The 15,985-nt window shown below is 45.5% G+C and overlaps 1 protein-coding gene across 2 annotated transcripts in view; it reads left to right on the forward strand.

Moving 5' to 3' along the window:
• Positions 1 to 2,293: 2,293 nt before the first annotated feature.
• RAPGEF5 (Rap guanine nucleotide exchange factor 5) overlaps positions 2,294 to 15,985 on the forward strand; it is a gene marked incomplete at its 5' end in the record, with an annotated part of 212,147 nt that continues 198,455 nt past the window's right edge. For both annotated transcript variants that reach the window (XM_080940475.1, XM_080940476.1), the window contains one exon: positions 2,294 to 2,509. In XM_080940475.1, the coding sequence (XP_080796601.1) occupies positions 2,294 to 2,509 (216 nt within the window). The remainder of the gene's footprint in view (positions 2,510 to 15,985) is intronic.

The following is a 15,985-nucleotide window of genomic DNA, read 5'->3' on the forward strand; positions in this document are numbered from 1 at the left end:
AATGTAGGGTCTCCAACTTGCCTGAGATAAGGCTAGCTGGCCATCAATTCTGTAGGGATCTACCTGTCTTCACTCTTCAGCCCTGGGTTCAAAAGAGGTAACACTATGTGTGCCCTGTTTTTTTTTCTTTTTGTTTGTTTGCTTTTGAACATAGTTTCTTCGGTTCTAACTTGGGTCCCTGGGCTTGCTAAGCAGTCACCTCAGCAAACAAGTTACCTTTCCTGTTCCCACCTGTTTATGTTTATGCTGAGGGTGTGAATCCTTTATTATTTATGACTTTAACCTAAGCAGACTTTTCAAAACTCCTTACTGAAGCTATGCATTAGATACATGGCATAGCCAGTTTTATAGAATCTGTGGCGTACACTTCAAACTCCTAAGTCTTATACTGAAAACTGTGAATCTGGGCTTTGTAGTGTAAGCCTGTAATTCTAGCACCTGGAAGACAGAGAAAGGTTGCCAAGAGTTCAATGCGATCCTTGGCTACATAGGGTGCTTCAGGTCAGTCTGGGCTAGATGAGACTCTGTCAAAAAATAAAAAAATAAATCAAAAAGCCAAAGAATTAAAAGCTGCAAGAACATGTGTGAAGATGAGAGTGTCAAGGAGGAGACAGAACAGCTGTGATCTCTTCTGAAGCAGAGTGAATTCATAGATAACTCAAATGTCACTTCTCGGGGACGAGTTGGCTGGTGGGTCAGCGTTAACCAGCAATGTTCTAAGCGCCCCTGTGAATCAAGTACCAACCCCTCAGCTGCTTCATCGCAGGGAGTTTGAAATAGGTGATGTCTGAGAACTCAAGGTAATGAATAAGTATTTTAACCTAAAGACCACCAGCGTCTCATGTTGTATACGGATGCAGAGTTTCGTTCTTGGATAAATCTGAGCCATAGACATTTGGTTACCATGACAGACTATAAAGTTTGTTACTGACTCCTTCTCAGTAAATGCACATGAGCTAGGTGACAAAACTTAAGTCCCTCTGCAGTAGTCAAACTGCAAACACAAATTCTATTTTCCCCTCTCCACTTCTTCATTATGATATCAGCCTTCTCTAACAGGACATCTCCTCCCTGTCCAGCGGCTCTCTCCGGCTCTATGTGAGCCACCTAAGAGTTCGAAAGCACAATTTCAAATCTCCTTTCTTGAAGGACCCTTTAAGACATTGTGTATACTTCCTTCCTGCTCTGGTTTAGGTTGCTCTTCCCAGGAGATTTTAGTATTCAGTCACTTGACAGTAAGCAAGAGTTTAGGCACTACCTGATTTCCTCTCAGTATTTATCGACGCAAGGCTGAATTTCCCTTTTCTTTAAGGGCAGAGCTCCACTTTCCCTACTCATTTCCACGTGCATTTGGCTAAGCATCTGCTGTGTGAGAGCCACAGTGGTAACCTTGACTTCGTATTCTTACTTGTCACTTTAAAAAATGGAAATATGAACAAGAGTTTTCAGATCTTAGTGGTCACAGTCAAAGAGTGGGTCTCAGGGTCCTAAGTGCTGAGGAATCAAAGGCCTTATTGAAGATTCGCCGCCCCTTGGAGTTGAAGGCCTTCCTGGAATGGTTTTCCCTCTGCGCTCCACAATTCCTACCTCCTGGAATTGTATAAGCAGTGATTCACACCGCGCTAAGCCCTTACAGTTTACTAAGCACATTCAGCACACACAGAAGGCTTCCCAGGAGGTCAGGTTCCAACATGTTAACAGATTCACCTTCGGGCCACCAGACTTGCACCGATTTTGCTAGGCACCCATCAAAACCAACTAGTTTTCTCCGCTCCCCCTTTCACGAGGAGCGTGCCCACTGGACCACCGACGGGGCAATGATGTCCCAGGAAGTCCTTTCGGCACTGTTTCTAGGATAAGGACTGTGCTGTGGGGCTAGGTTAAGCGCGGGAGGGAGGAGGACCTCTTAGCCTTTTGGGTCGCAGTCCAGGCCACTCCTGGCTGAAGCAAAGGGACTTTTTAGTCCCAGGGGGATGGGGCCCGGAGGAGGTGGCTGGGAATGGCGCACCTGTGCAGGCTGGGAGCACGCGGCGCTCCGGGGCCCCTTCCGCGGTCGGTGGGAGTGTCTCGGCCGCCCGGAGGTGAGTGGTGGGGCGGGGCGGGGAGCACCTGGGCGGGGCCGGGGCGGTGCGCGGGGCCGAGGCTCCGGGCCGGGCGCGCGCCAATGGGCAGCGGCTGCCAGCGCGTCCCGCGCCCGAGCCGCAGTCGCGCCCTCTCGCTGCCTGGCGAAGGCGCGGAGGCGAGCGCGGAGGAGAGCAGCTGCGGGCGCCGCCGCAACCGTCAGGGCATCAGGATGGCGGTGGGCTCAGTCAAGATGCAGCCGCCCTGCGAGAGCCCGGCCCTGGCCTCGGCGGCCCCGGCCGATGGTCCCCTGCGCCGCAGCCCGAGCGCCCGGGAGCCGGAGCGCGAGCCGCCCGCCGCGTCTCTGCGGCCGCGCCTCAGGGACCTGCCTGCGCTGCTGCGGAGCGGGCTTACGCTGCGGAGGAAGCGGAGCGCCGCCGGGGCCCGGGTGAGTGGCCCGGGCGCGCACGTGGAGCCCTCGGCCGCCCCGCGGGCCCGCCACGCCGTGGCTGGAAGTTGGGGAGGTGGCGGGACTCCTCTGGAGAGGGGCCCGGGACGGCGGGGTTAGGGGGCGCCCTTCGGTCTGCGACGGCCACCCTTCCCCCCCAGATGTACCTGAACGAGCCCGGACGCCTGGGCATCACAAGAAGAAGGGCTGTTGGCCGCTTTCTTGGTGAAGCTGCAGGTGTCCTGTGACTAAGTCCACCGGCCCTGTCCCACAGAAAGTCTCAGGCCTCCAGTGGGTCCTGTTTGCAGGTGGCCTGCGACGTGCTTGCTTGTTTTGGAAGACTCCTTGCAGTGTCTGGGCGTCGGGACTGCCCTGGCAGCCGCCACTGCTAAGGGGGAGACTTAGGAGTTGGAAGAGCTTGGGTGAGCTTCTAGCTCCTGAGTTCTAGCGCCTGGAGCACTCAGTACTCCGGGACGCCCCCTAGAGCGGGAGAGGGTCGGACCCCCGGGAATCTCAAATATCGACTTTCCGATGGTGTGTTCAGATATGACTTCCTGGTGAAGGATCATTCCTTGTGTTCTAAATGCATCTCACGACCTGAGTAGGCCAGACATTTTTTTTAATGTTAAAAGGAGGACCGGCTTGTTATCCTGGGGATACTTAAGCCACTCCGAATGCACCAGTAAGCTCTCACTGACATTTCATACTCAGCACAGCTTGTATGGATACCTTGGTACATCGTACTCATAAAAATCTGTTTTTGATCATTATGTACTATTTCCCGAGAAATCGTAAGAATTTAGATTTTTGTTGTTGTTGTTTTGACTAGAAGTCTGTTATTTGTCTTGAAAGGAGACAGTAGTTGGAGACTCACAGCTCCTGTGACATTGGTTTGAGGAAGCAAAAGGGCTGTTGAAACATTTGTTCTGTTGTGGCTTCCTATGGATGGGAGAAAAAACCTGAATTGCTATAGATCTTGTTCTCCAGGCTGTGTTTTCCCTTTCCTAGGCATTTTCTTCTTTGGGAGCCACCTTAAAGGACTGCTCTTAGGATTGTCTCGTTCAATTAGATAATTTTTAAGTCAGTCAGTCACCAGAAAAGTTTCAGAATTGCTCACATAGTAATCTGCCCCCCTTTCCAGTCACCCCTTCCTACAATCCTTTTTCCCTCCCGGCTTCTCTGAGTGAGTGCTCTTCCTCCAGGTATCCCTCACCCTGGCACATCAAATCTCTGCGGGGCTTGGTGCATCCTCTTCCACTGAGGCCAGACAAGGCAGTCCAGCTACAAGAACATATCCCATGGGCAGGCAGCAGCTTTTGGGATAACTCTCACCCCAGTTGTTTGGGACCCACGTGGAGACCAAGCTGAACATGTGTTCCACATGTTCAGGGAGGCCTATGTCCAGCCTGTGTGTGCTCTTTGGTTGATGGTCCAGTCTCTGAGAGCCTCAAGGGTCCAGGATAAGTTCAGTTTCTCGGTCTCCCTGTGGACCCTTCAGAACCACAGTCCTTCCCTCTACTCTTCCACAAACGTCCCCAAGCTCCATCCACTGCACACAGTACTCTTGATGTGTGGCATATAGCATTGCTTACAACGAAAGGCAGGAAGTGTGTCCTCAAGATAGGGTGGCTAAATAAACACATGATCCAGAATTATAGACTGCAAGAATCTAGGGGAAAGTAGGTCAAATTGTGTTCCTATTATCCTTGACAGTTACTTTTCCACAGCACAGAATACTGAAGACGTCTGTGCCAGCTTTGTCCAAGTATCTGCATAGATCCATCTGCTGTGTTCGTCTACACGTGGATTCTAGTTTTTTGCTGCATGGGATGATGATCTTTGCTCTCTCAGTGTGCAGACTGACCCTAATTTCCAAACTACTCGGTATATGGGCCCTTTAAATAACCTACTTTAGTAATTCTTCGATTATGGTACAACGTATTAGTTCTTAAAGAGCTTAAATGAACGTCTTTCTTAAAAGACTGAGTGTCAAGGTTTTCACTGTTGGAAACTCCCACTGTGCACCAGTTTCTCCCTCCTTCTGCTTTGGGGGAGCCTAGTTTGCTTTCCGTTGCTGTGATAAAATACCATAACCAAAAGCAACTCTGGGAAGAAAGGGTTGTTACAACTTACAGTCAGTCAGCTGGGAAGGTGCGGGAAGAACTCAAGACAGGAACCTGGAAGCAGGAACTGAAGCAGAGGTCATGGAGGAGTGCTGCTTGCTGCATTGCTCACCATGGCTTGCTCAGACTGCCCAGGAGTGTCACTGTTGGGAGGAGACAAGGTCCTCCCATATCAATCACCAAATCAAGAAAATGCCCTACAGATTTGCCTGCAGGTCATCTGACTGAGGCTTTTTTCAGTTGAGAGTTCCAGATGACTAAAGCTTATGTCCTGTTGACAAAACCTAACTAGGGCAACTACTGTTGCGATTTTTGTAATCCTCATCCTCAAAGGGACAGGAAGGAGTTTGAAAGAAGACAAACCAGTAAAATCATGGGCCTCTGGGTCAGGCAGCTCAAGACATGGTAACATGATGCCCTAAACTGGGTGGTCTCAACAGTTGTTTATTTTCTCACAATTATGGCAGCTGGCAAACCCAAAGCTCTGTTCGGGCTAGTTTAGCTTCTGCATGGGGCTCTGTCTGCCTTGCAGATACCTGTTTCTTCTGCCCATCCCTGTGGCCTTTCTTCAGCAGGGTCAGAGAGGACAATCTTGTTCTCTTTTTATGAGCCACTCACCCTCACAACTAAATACAATCTAAATACTGTCGAAGTCCCCATCACACCCCCCAAATTTCCATATACCATCACAGAAGAGTTTGAGCTTCAACATAAGAATTGCATGGTTGACATTAAACAGTCCATAAGAAGGGTTTGAGAGGAAGAGAGAAATAGTAGAATACATCCTGGGTTAGTTGGCAGGAGATGCACATCTGATCTTAACTGGTGGCCCCCTTGATTAGGACATTGGTATTAATGTAAAGGCATCATGGCTCAGAGACTCATGAAAACTGTGAGGCTGTACCTCCAGACTGGAGCCCAGTGACCTCCATTAATAGAAGTTCGCTCAGAAATGAAGCAGCTCTGAGTATGGCACTGTTGGTGAAGAGGTCGAATCATACCAAGATCTGACTTAGTAGTTTGTATGCTGTCATTCATGTTGTCTTAGGCTCCCACAGTTTGACACTATCCAACATCATCTCTGTGGACTGTGGTGTTCAACCCAGCACACTGCAGACTATCTCATTTGCTTAATACAGCACAGTTCCTTGGTTCCCTAGTTTCTCCATGCTGACCTGTCCTTTCTAACAGTATTGAACTCACTATACACACTGGTTAAGAAGACTGCACTTCATTTGGACAAGAAGAGCAAAAGCTAAGGTTTGCTCTGTGGGGAGACTTGCTACACTTTATTTCGGCAGCATTTTACTATAGAAACATTTTTAAACATTGGTGGCAACATACGGTGGTACTCTGGAGTTTCATTATACCAATCTTGTTTCACTTGTGGTAAGAGGTAGGGTGGGGAGGGGGTTGTATCTGGTATAATTTAGAGCAAACCTCTGGGTTATTTCATAAGAATTGTACCTAACATCTCTGATAAGGACATTACAGCCATCAGAGCCCTCCTCTGAGCCAGCACGGTGGCTTATGTCTGTATCTCGAACACACATCTGCAAAGATTACAAGCTTTGGCTACAGAGTGAGTTCCAAGCTCCTATTTAAAATAAAACCAAGTCAAACAAACAAAACACTTGTGACTTTTTTGTTCCTAAGAGAGTTAACATTTCTTAGTACAATTCATACATGCAAATTTTCCTGAAGATGCCTTTCTGGTCGTTATTATTAGAATCAGAAACTAAGCAGTGCCACATGTTGATTGAACTTTTAAGTCTATTTTATAACAGACTCCACCCCATTTTAAAAATGGTATTGATTTGCAGAATAAGTTGGATTCTTGGTCCAAGACACTGCCTTACTTTCTGGGTATTAGTTGACCATTCTTCCATTCTTATAACATGACAATTCCATATGGAGGCTTGGCTAAATTCAAAAGCACATACCCTTTTCTGGTCATGTTGTTTCGTGATGCTGTTCTGTCAGGATATCTTTTTGAGTAATGAGGACTGACTGATGGACTCAGAGGGTGTCACTTTACCTTCCACCTATCACCTAATGGCTTTAGTTTTTTAATTCCCGAAGCCATCTTCATGAGGGAGTGCCAGCACCTTGCCAGTCTGAATACGTCATTCCTGTTGCACCTGTTATTTGGAACAGTGTTCATAAAGAGCACTCTATCGGGAATGATTTGCATTTTCTGATATTTTGGCATCGTAGGCAAGGAGGGGAAGTCCCATTTTTCTCATTTATCATTGTTTCAATAGTAATGCTTTAATGTACTAACAGCCTTCATCAGTAAGCAGAGTTGTCTTTCCTTCAGTGCCATTAGGAATTAATGCACTTGTTCTGGTCTGTTGTGGCAAATTCTCTGAGTGTGCCCCTTTGTCTCTTTAATACTTTGCATATGGTCTCAGCAGACTCCGAAATCCTGTTACTTTCTGGTTTTTCATGCCCATTTCTCCTTCACACTTGAGGCTAGCCATCTGTCTGAGGACCACTGATCTTTTAAAAAGCTTATTATACAAAAAGTATTTATTTCTTCTATGTTTTGCTTCTTTTAGTGTCTGTCCCCTTTCACCCTTGGTCTTGGCTCTCTACCTTAATTTTTAAAATTCTTTAAAACTATTTCTAACCAAGCCTTTCTCCAAGATTGATGTAGAATAGGTGCTGATGACCACTCCATCTTTTTCTATATGCTGTCAGATGCTGGAAGTGACATATTTTGGGTTTTGCTACTGGAATGTTTCCTCTTAGACTCTGGGGCACTCTTCTTTATCTACAGTGTTTTATTTACAGTAGGTAAATAACTTAGCTGTTCACAATGGACAACAATGTCTGCTGGTAATGCTCAGCCACTGGCTTTCCCAATGGATGCTTCCCCATGGTCTTCTAGTGATGGACTCTTCACCATGGTCCTATAGTGATGCTCAACTCATTAGGGCTCTTGAGTGATACTCAGCCACTGGCTTACCCAATGGATGCTTCCCCATGGTCCTCTTGTGATGCTTAGTGATTGGCTTTCCCAATGGACTCCTCCCCATGGTCCTATAGTGCTGGACTTATTACTGTGGTCCTATAGTGCTGGGTTCTTCACCATGGTCCTATTGTGCTGGACTTATTACTATAGTTCTATAGTGGTGGGCTCTTCACCATAGTCCTATAGTGCTGGACTTATTACTATGGTCCTATAGTGCTGGGCTCTTCACCATGGTCCTATAGTGCTGGACTTATTACTATAGTTCTATAGTGCTGGGCTCTTCACCATGGTTCTATAGTGATGATTAGCTCATCATGGTCCTCTAGAGATGCTTGGCCTTTGGCTTTCACTTCAGGTGGGTGGCTTACTTTTCCTCTTTGACTCCCTCTCCTTACTACACTTTACTAGCTGGTGGCCCTGTGGCAGATGCAGAATAGAAGATCAAACACTAGAAAGGACTACTCATGCCTACCCCCTATCCCCAGACCCCTTTTTAAATTGAGGGTTCAGGTCAGCTGGACTCACTGTGTCTCTCAGCTTGACCTTAACATGTGGCATCTTCCTGCTTCAGCCTCCCAAATGCTGAGAGTGAAGGCATGAGCAGTCCCCCTGGGCTGCCACACTCTCAAAGAGAAACAGAGTGACCCTTTTCCTGTGTTCAGACTGGAGCTCTGTGGGTGTGACTCAACAACCACCTCTGCCAGAAATTTGTCTCCACTGATTGAGAAATATGCCCTGCTCCATACTACACAACAGTATGTGTGCTCATTTAATATTTGTTGTAAACATCATGTGTACACCTATGGCAGAAACTTCGTTCAGCGCTCGCAACAGGCTTGTAAGTTAGACGTAGCTATGTGTGTTCCATAGACATGAAAACTGAAACACAGAGGTGGCTTGCTCAAGATCTCAGATTGTGTAGGTGGGAAGAGAGAGGGAGTTTGAGTCCAGGTAGGCCAGGCCTCATAGGACATTGAGTTTTGAGTTGATTGTCTAGCTCTCTGGTGCAGAAAGGGCAAAGGCTCTGTAAGCTGCTACATGCTTATACTTGCTGGTAGCACCTTGCCACTCTGAGAATACTCAACAACTTGGTACAAAGCCAGACTAAACTTTTCTTTCAATGTAGCACAACCAGGCTCTCCCTGGCCTATTTGGGTATGGGCCAGGGAAAGTTGGGGAAGCGTTATGGGTATGAGTAAATGGTAGCTAATACTAGCCAGAATTAAAAATAGCCATCAGAATGTTCTGGACAAAGAAGAAGAAAATCGCCAGGCTCACCTCTATTATAAAGGTCAACCTTGTGTCGTGTGCACTGGCCATCTTACTTCATCTGCTCAGGGTGTCCTGTAAGAAAACCATTAATGGAGGCATGTAGGCAAGGTGAGTCAGAGCAGACATGAAAAACTTCCCTAAGAATCATGGCATCCTTGCATCTGCCTGCTGACAAACTGCTAGCTCGAACCCAGTGTCTTAAAACCGCTGGCTGTGACTTCAGATAAAGTTCACTTAGTTGGTCCCCATTATCCGAGGGACTCTGGTTCTAGGACCTCTCATAGGGACCAAATTGCTGATGCTCACATCTCTTATATAAAATGGAACAGTGCTCGCACAGAGCCTACACACATAACTAAGTTGTCTACATTGCTTATGAGATCCGGTACGATGCTAATGCTATGCTGGTAGTTCATAGAAACTCGTGACAAAGAAGAAAAAAGTTTAAGTTTGTATGTGTGGGCCCTCCCATTTCCCAGTCATTTCTAATTTGTGGCTGGTGAATTTGCAGATGCCATCCCCATGGCAACAAAGGACCACTTCTAACATTCTGTGTTAATAGCTGGTCTTAGTGTTCACAACTATAACCCCAGTGCTTGCCACACTAAGGCAGGAAGACTGCAGAGGCCTGCCTAGGCTACATAGCACTGGGCTAGCCTGGGCTGTTATGGGACCCCGTCTCAGGAACATTAAAAACAAAAGCCACCACTACCACAGTAAATCCTCCATGGCCGTCACTCCCAAAAGTACTTATTTGGGAAGAAAGGAAACTGTAGATGAGTTTGTTCTATTTTAATCTCATCACACTTTAGAACAAGAACACAATGGCGAGTTACCACGTTGTTTACTGTCTGTATTTTCAGTTCCTCCCACCCCTGCAACACACTTTGGTTGTAAAACAAAGGTGCTTGTGATGGTTGGATGAGAACAGCGCCATCTGCTCCTAGGCTTCAGTGCCTGTTTTCGTTTGGTGGGACCATTTGGGAAGGAGGAGGTGTGTCACAGGGAGAGGACGTTGGTCATTCCCAGTGTGCTCTCTCCGTCTCACGCCTGTGGATCATGAGCTCTCTGCTGCTCCTGATGCCAGGCCTTTGCTCCACCTTCCCAGACTCTAATCCTCTGGAACTGTAGGTCCCCAAACATGCCTTCTTTTGTATGTCGCCTCTGTCATGGTGTTTTATCATAGCAATAAAAGGGACTGAGGCAGTGTGGTAGCACCAATACCCTGTCTTCTTGTAGGAGCTCTACCCCCAAAATTCTGGAGCCTCCTCTATCCTTGGTAAGGAGTCACCACAGTCCAAGATTTCTGAGTGTGGATACAGTATAGATAAAACACCAGAAACATTGGAGTTGAGTTCTTTTTTCTTTCTTGGCTAGATGCTTATCCTAAGCAAATTACCTCTTAGAAATGTCTTTATAAGACCGTAGGCAATTTTTTTTTTTTTACTTTTGTATGCAATGTCAAGTTGAATTTTTTAAAAAAAAGTGATACTCTAACATAAAGTGACTATTTTAGGTGATGTCTAAGTCTTGGTAGTGTAACAAAATTTCACACTTGCCTTGTCTGTTAAATTGAGTTGGCAGTAATTGGTAACTTGCATAGCTAAAAATAGATGGAAAGGCAGGAGCTAAGTCACTGGTAAAGGCTTGGAATATTTGTGATTTAAAAACATTTTTTAATTCAATATTTTATAACAGCCATTATCATGAATACTGGTAATTTCATGGTGATAAGAGATCTGGAAGCTTTTTGTAAGAATTTGTAAAATTTAATGTGAACAATCAAAGTCGATAACTTGGTTTTTCATGTGTGTATGTGTGGCTAGCATTATCATGATAAATCATCCATAAACGAGGATGCTAAGGCAAAGCTCACAAGTGTGCTGTGGGTTGCAGCCTCAATCCCTATGAGTAAATATGGGCCAGAGAGGGTATGAACTTTCCTGTGGCCACCCAGGGAGGAAACAGCAGGGGTGAACGCACCTGCAAGGATTCCAAAGCAGCCTTTCTCCAGTGTCACAAGGGAAGGCTTAAAAAAATCCTAACACCAGGATTAGATAGTGGCTGCCTGGAACATTTCAAGCCCTACTGAAAGTGTTGGCCATTTTGTCCCCAGTGTCTTCAGTGGTGGCTCTTAGGACTGGGTGCTGATTTCCACGGTTTGAACGGCCAGCCACTTCATCGGAATAGCTGTCACCTTGACGGTGAAGTCAGGGGAGCCACATTCCAGACGTGTCCTGTTCTTAGTTTGTGCCACAGTGTCTAAGGGGGATTTAGAGAGCAAGCTTTCAGCCTATATGCAAAATGGGAAGAAGAGAGAAAACAAGTTTCTTATAACCCAGAATTTACATAATAACAGCAAACTTGAGACTTAAACTTGAAGATACATGGCACAGACTTGTATCTTCACTCACTGCGAGTGAGGGGAAGCCAGGGAACTTGCTTGAATTCAGGAGCTGGGGCTTGAGGTTGGTCTGGGTAATATGGCAAGACTCAGATCTCTTTAAAAATAAAAAAGGCAGATGGGAAAAAAAGAACAGATAAGGAAATCAGCAGTATGGTCATAAAGTCACGGAACCATTTAAAATAAAAATAATTGATATGTCAAACGGCTTCAAGAAATTCAGCTTTGCCATGTTTACTTTTTAATATGGTGTGGTTATCTAGTGAAAGTCTCTTTTAGGATAAGAGGAATCCTAGGGATTCAGAAATCAAAAGGGCTTCTGCGAGAAGGTGGCCTATAGCAGCAGAGACAGGAGGATCAGGGGTTCGAGGTCATCCTCAGCTACATAGAGAGCCTAGGCTACATGAGATGCTGTCTCTAAAACCTAAAAGCACAGGCAGACCTAAGCTTGCATCTTGTTTCAAAGCCTTGGACACTCAGCCCCTGGCTTGAAAGTCTTTCCCTAACTTTGAGACAGCGGTGCCATGGTTCATAAGTGTATTTTCTGTCACCGTCCCTTCCTCTAAGCATGTGTGTGTTATCATTCAGTTGTGAGCAAATATTTTGTTAGTTTTATAATCGTGTGTTACAATGCTTTATCAGTTTGTCGACTGGAAATTGTTCACGTCTGTAGCAAAAGCTTCAGGGAGCCCTGCAAGGTGCTGGGGTGGCGACCATAGATTCTGACATTTAGCAAATCCTCACGTACCTCACTCACAAAGTGGAGTTGTTTGAAGAAATTTAAGAACATTAACCCAATTCTAGTAACAGCATCCTGGGACAAAATGTCTTATCGCACAGAGAGAAGCTGAGTAAATTGCCCAAGATCACTCAGAAAGTATTGGAGTCAAAGTTACAGCAGGAAGTCTGGCTCCATGCACCCACAGGCGTCCTGCACACTCTCTGCATAGTGCACTTCTTAGCTAATCTCTCTCACATTTCTGTTTTACCCCTGTGTCCTGGCATTGATAGGACCACCTCATGAAGCACGGTTGCTTCCAGTCATTATTAAAGCTGCACCGTGTTATAAAACCACAAAATAAAAGGTTATAACAAGGCGTGTTTTCACTGAAAAAGAACCTGCATAGTTTGTAACAATATCAATACAGCGTACGGCATTAAAATGGTGCATGAAACTAAAAGAAATCCGTATTCGATTTGTATGAAATATGCAATATTAACACCCCATTAACAATTCTTTTAAAAATGATTTTATTTTTCTGTTATGTGCATTGGTTGTATTGCATGTATGTCTGTGTGAGGGTGTCCCACGCTGTAACCCATGGGAGCTGGACTTGCAGATATTTGTTAGCTGCCATATGGTTGCTGAGAATCAGACCTGGGTCCTCTGCAAGAGTGGCCAGTGCTCTTAACTGCTGAGCCATCTCTCCAGCTTCTCTGTTAACAATTTTTATGAGCATTGAATGCTGATATTGCTTAGATAATGATGTAAACCTCAAGGTGGAGCAGATTGAAATTTTCTTATAACAACTAACAATCATTCATATTAAAGGTAAAGAAAAAATTCTAATAAGGGGAATTAAAAATGTGTATAGCTGGGTGTAGTGCTGGGCGCCTTTAATACCAACGCTCGGGATTAGAGGCAGGAGGATCTCTGTGAGTTCCAGGCCATCTGTTCTATGAGGTTAAGTCCAGGACAGCCAGGGCTGTTACACAGAAAAACCCTGTCTCAACAAACAAACAAACAAACAAACAAACAAACAAACTGTGTTCATCCACATTTGTATGTGGATGATATGAACCTGTTATTGGCTTCCTGACAGTTTGGCTTGTTGTTTTTGTTTGTTTTAAAGAATTTAAGTATAATAGAAAAGTTAATATCTCTCTTCTAGGTTTCTTAAAACTCATAAATTAATTAAAAAAATATGTGAGGCTGAGACTTGTCCTTATGTCTGTCCCTGTAATTGTGTAGTTAAGTCTGCAGGCCTTGCAGGAGGTGACTGGGATTCTTCCTGTGTTTATCTGTTCTGTTCATGGGATGCGGGCGTCTTGCTTTTCACTGTGCTCTGCCTACACTGCCTGTAGAGAAAACAAGGTTCCGGATTTCCAGTGAGCCCATCAGGCCTTTAGTAAAGCTAAGTCCTGAGAACCGGCTTCTGCATCGTAGCAGTGTTCTTCCCGTCTTTCCAACTGGTTTAGCAACTTAAACGCCAGCCCCGTTGGTGGTTTTGTTCGGTTGAACATGACCTTGTCAAATCATTTACCTGAAGCTCTCATGAGGTGTAGTGCAAATACTTGTGGTTGCCCAATACATACGGCTTCCGTGCTGATGGCAAATTTGTTTTTCTCTCGTGTTGTGATTGAAGAATGTGAACGGCTTATCACTTCCAGTTATTTGCACTAATGAACGAATAGTGCACGTAGTCTGCTCATCAGACCGTGCTGTGGACTCGTGTGCAGGTATGGGATTACGTACAACAACATACACATTAAAGACGAAGCTGTGTGAAGAAGCTTTTAGGAACTCAGGGAGCTTCTGTTTCATTTATCAAAGTACAGTTTGTCTGTGGTATAGCAGGGAACATAGTTTCTCCGAATTTGTCACTTAGTGTCCATGTGCCATAGATTAGGTCAGATGGCTTAAGTTTCTGGTTTTAGAGGCATACCTATGTCCTGTAAGGCAATGAATGATTGAATGATAGGGAATTGATTCCCCCCCCCCCCCCCCTCTCTCTCTCTCTCTCTCTCTCTCTCTCTCTCTCTCTCCCCCTCTCTCTTTTTCTTTTGCTCCTTTTCTGACTGAAGTTAGAATAGCCTTTCTACATGGAGATGCCAACTCCACCTGCAGAGCCTTTAGGCACATTTCAGACAAATAGGAAACGGAGTGTTTAGTTATTCGACTCATCTGTCATGGAGGGTGGGAAGATAGACACTTGAGAAGGAACACCTAGAAATGAAAGGGTTAAGTCATTGCCATAGGGTTTATACTGTCACAAAGACCATGGGCAAAGCAGCCTGGGCAGGCAAGCGTGCAGTGTTCTCTCACTGAAGGAAGCCACGCAGGGCAGAACCTGGAGAGGACTGAAGCCATGGGGACACTGCTTATTGGCTTGCTCTTTGTGGCTCACTCAGCCTGCTTTCTAATAGAACCCAGGACCACAGGGGTGGCACCACCCACAGTGAGTTGGAATCTCCCACAGCAATTACTAAGCAAGAAAAATCAAGAAGATGGCCTACAGACTGTTCCACGGGTCAGTTTCATGGAGGCGCTTTCTCTATTAGTATTTCTTTCTCACAGATTTGTCCAGGTTTGTGTCCAAAACCAACGAGTACAGTCAGCCCCTTGTCGACTTGGTATATAAACGCATCAGCTATTCAACTGTACCTTTCCTTGATTGTTCATCCACGGTTTTGCATATTAATATCATAACATAGCTTTCGAAGTGTACTGCATAAAATTTTCAGTACTTAAAAGTGTAGAGTTTTTTTTAAACATCTAACATCTCTATAAAAGTTTAGACTTTAAAATATCAAAAAATCTGTTAATCATGATTTTATAACATTAAAAATAATTTGAATACTGACTTATTCCAAGAGGGAATAACCAGGACCCAGTCATGATTGAGCAAAAGCAAAACCAGAATCTCGACAGTATAAAGCTCAGTGCCAGACTTCTACGAACCATTCACAATTCTTGGGGCTCGAAAGGGCTTTGGCTTCCACTTCTGTCAGTGTCAGCCACGGCACATAAAGCTTGTCCCATAGACTTAGGTCAGTTCCACTGCCCAGCTGTTGCTACCCTTGGTGGTCTTCCCAGGATACTGACATCTCCAAAAAACTAGGTCTCTGTTGCAAACGGGCTGCACTGTCAGCAACAGCCTCTTCGGAGCTCCCTTCAGGGATTCTGACCCTGCTACATGGTGCGAAGCCTCAACTTTCTCTATGACCTCATTAATCCAGGGGCTGGTGAGGGTTTTTATTACCTTGATAAAAATGCTAAAAGAAACGTGTGGAGGAAAGGATTCATTTCACCTTACATTTTCTGGTAACAGTCTATCTTGGAGGAAAGCCAGAGGGCTGGGACTGAAGCAGAAGCCCTGAGGAGGTGCTGCTTACAGGCTTGTTCCTTCTGGCTTGCTGCTCAGTCTGCTTTCTTATGCAACCGAGGGCAGACCACAGAATGGCCCCACCCACAGGCTGGGCCCTTCCACATCAATCACTAATTAAGACAATACCCCCGCAGACTTGGAGGTATTTTCTCAATTATGAGTCCCTCTTTCCAGATATGTCTAGGTTTCCAACAAAACAAAACACCCAGTTAAACAAGGGAACACAAATCTATTTCTAGAAGATCGCTCTGTCGGCCACATACGGAACTCTAGGAGAGATGTCAGAAGAGGACTTGGTGGTAGTCCTTTTCTTCGTCCGATGGGGTCTTACGGTGGCCTTTTTCTCTTTTTCTTTTGTGTGTTTATGTGTGAGTGTGTACATGGCATGCACACACACACATGTGAGTTGGTTTACATGTCTAGGTGACCTGCCCTATCACCCTCTACCTTATTTCCTTGATGTAGGATCTTTGACTGAACTGGGAGCTCGGTGGCCCTGTGATCTTCCTGACTCCAACCTTTACAGCTCTGAGTTTATCTGTAACTATGGACACACCTGTCTTTTTACCTGGATGCTGGGGATTTGAACTC

Source organism: Micromys minutus, assembly GCF_963924665.1.
Source record: "Micromys minutus genome assembly, chromosome: 1".
NCBI classification, from domain to species: Eukaryota; Metazoa; Chordata; class Mammalia; order Rodentia; family Muridae; genus Micromys; species Micromys minutus.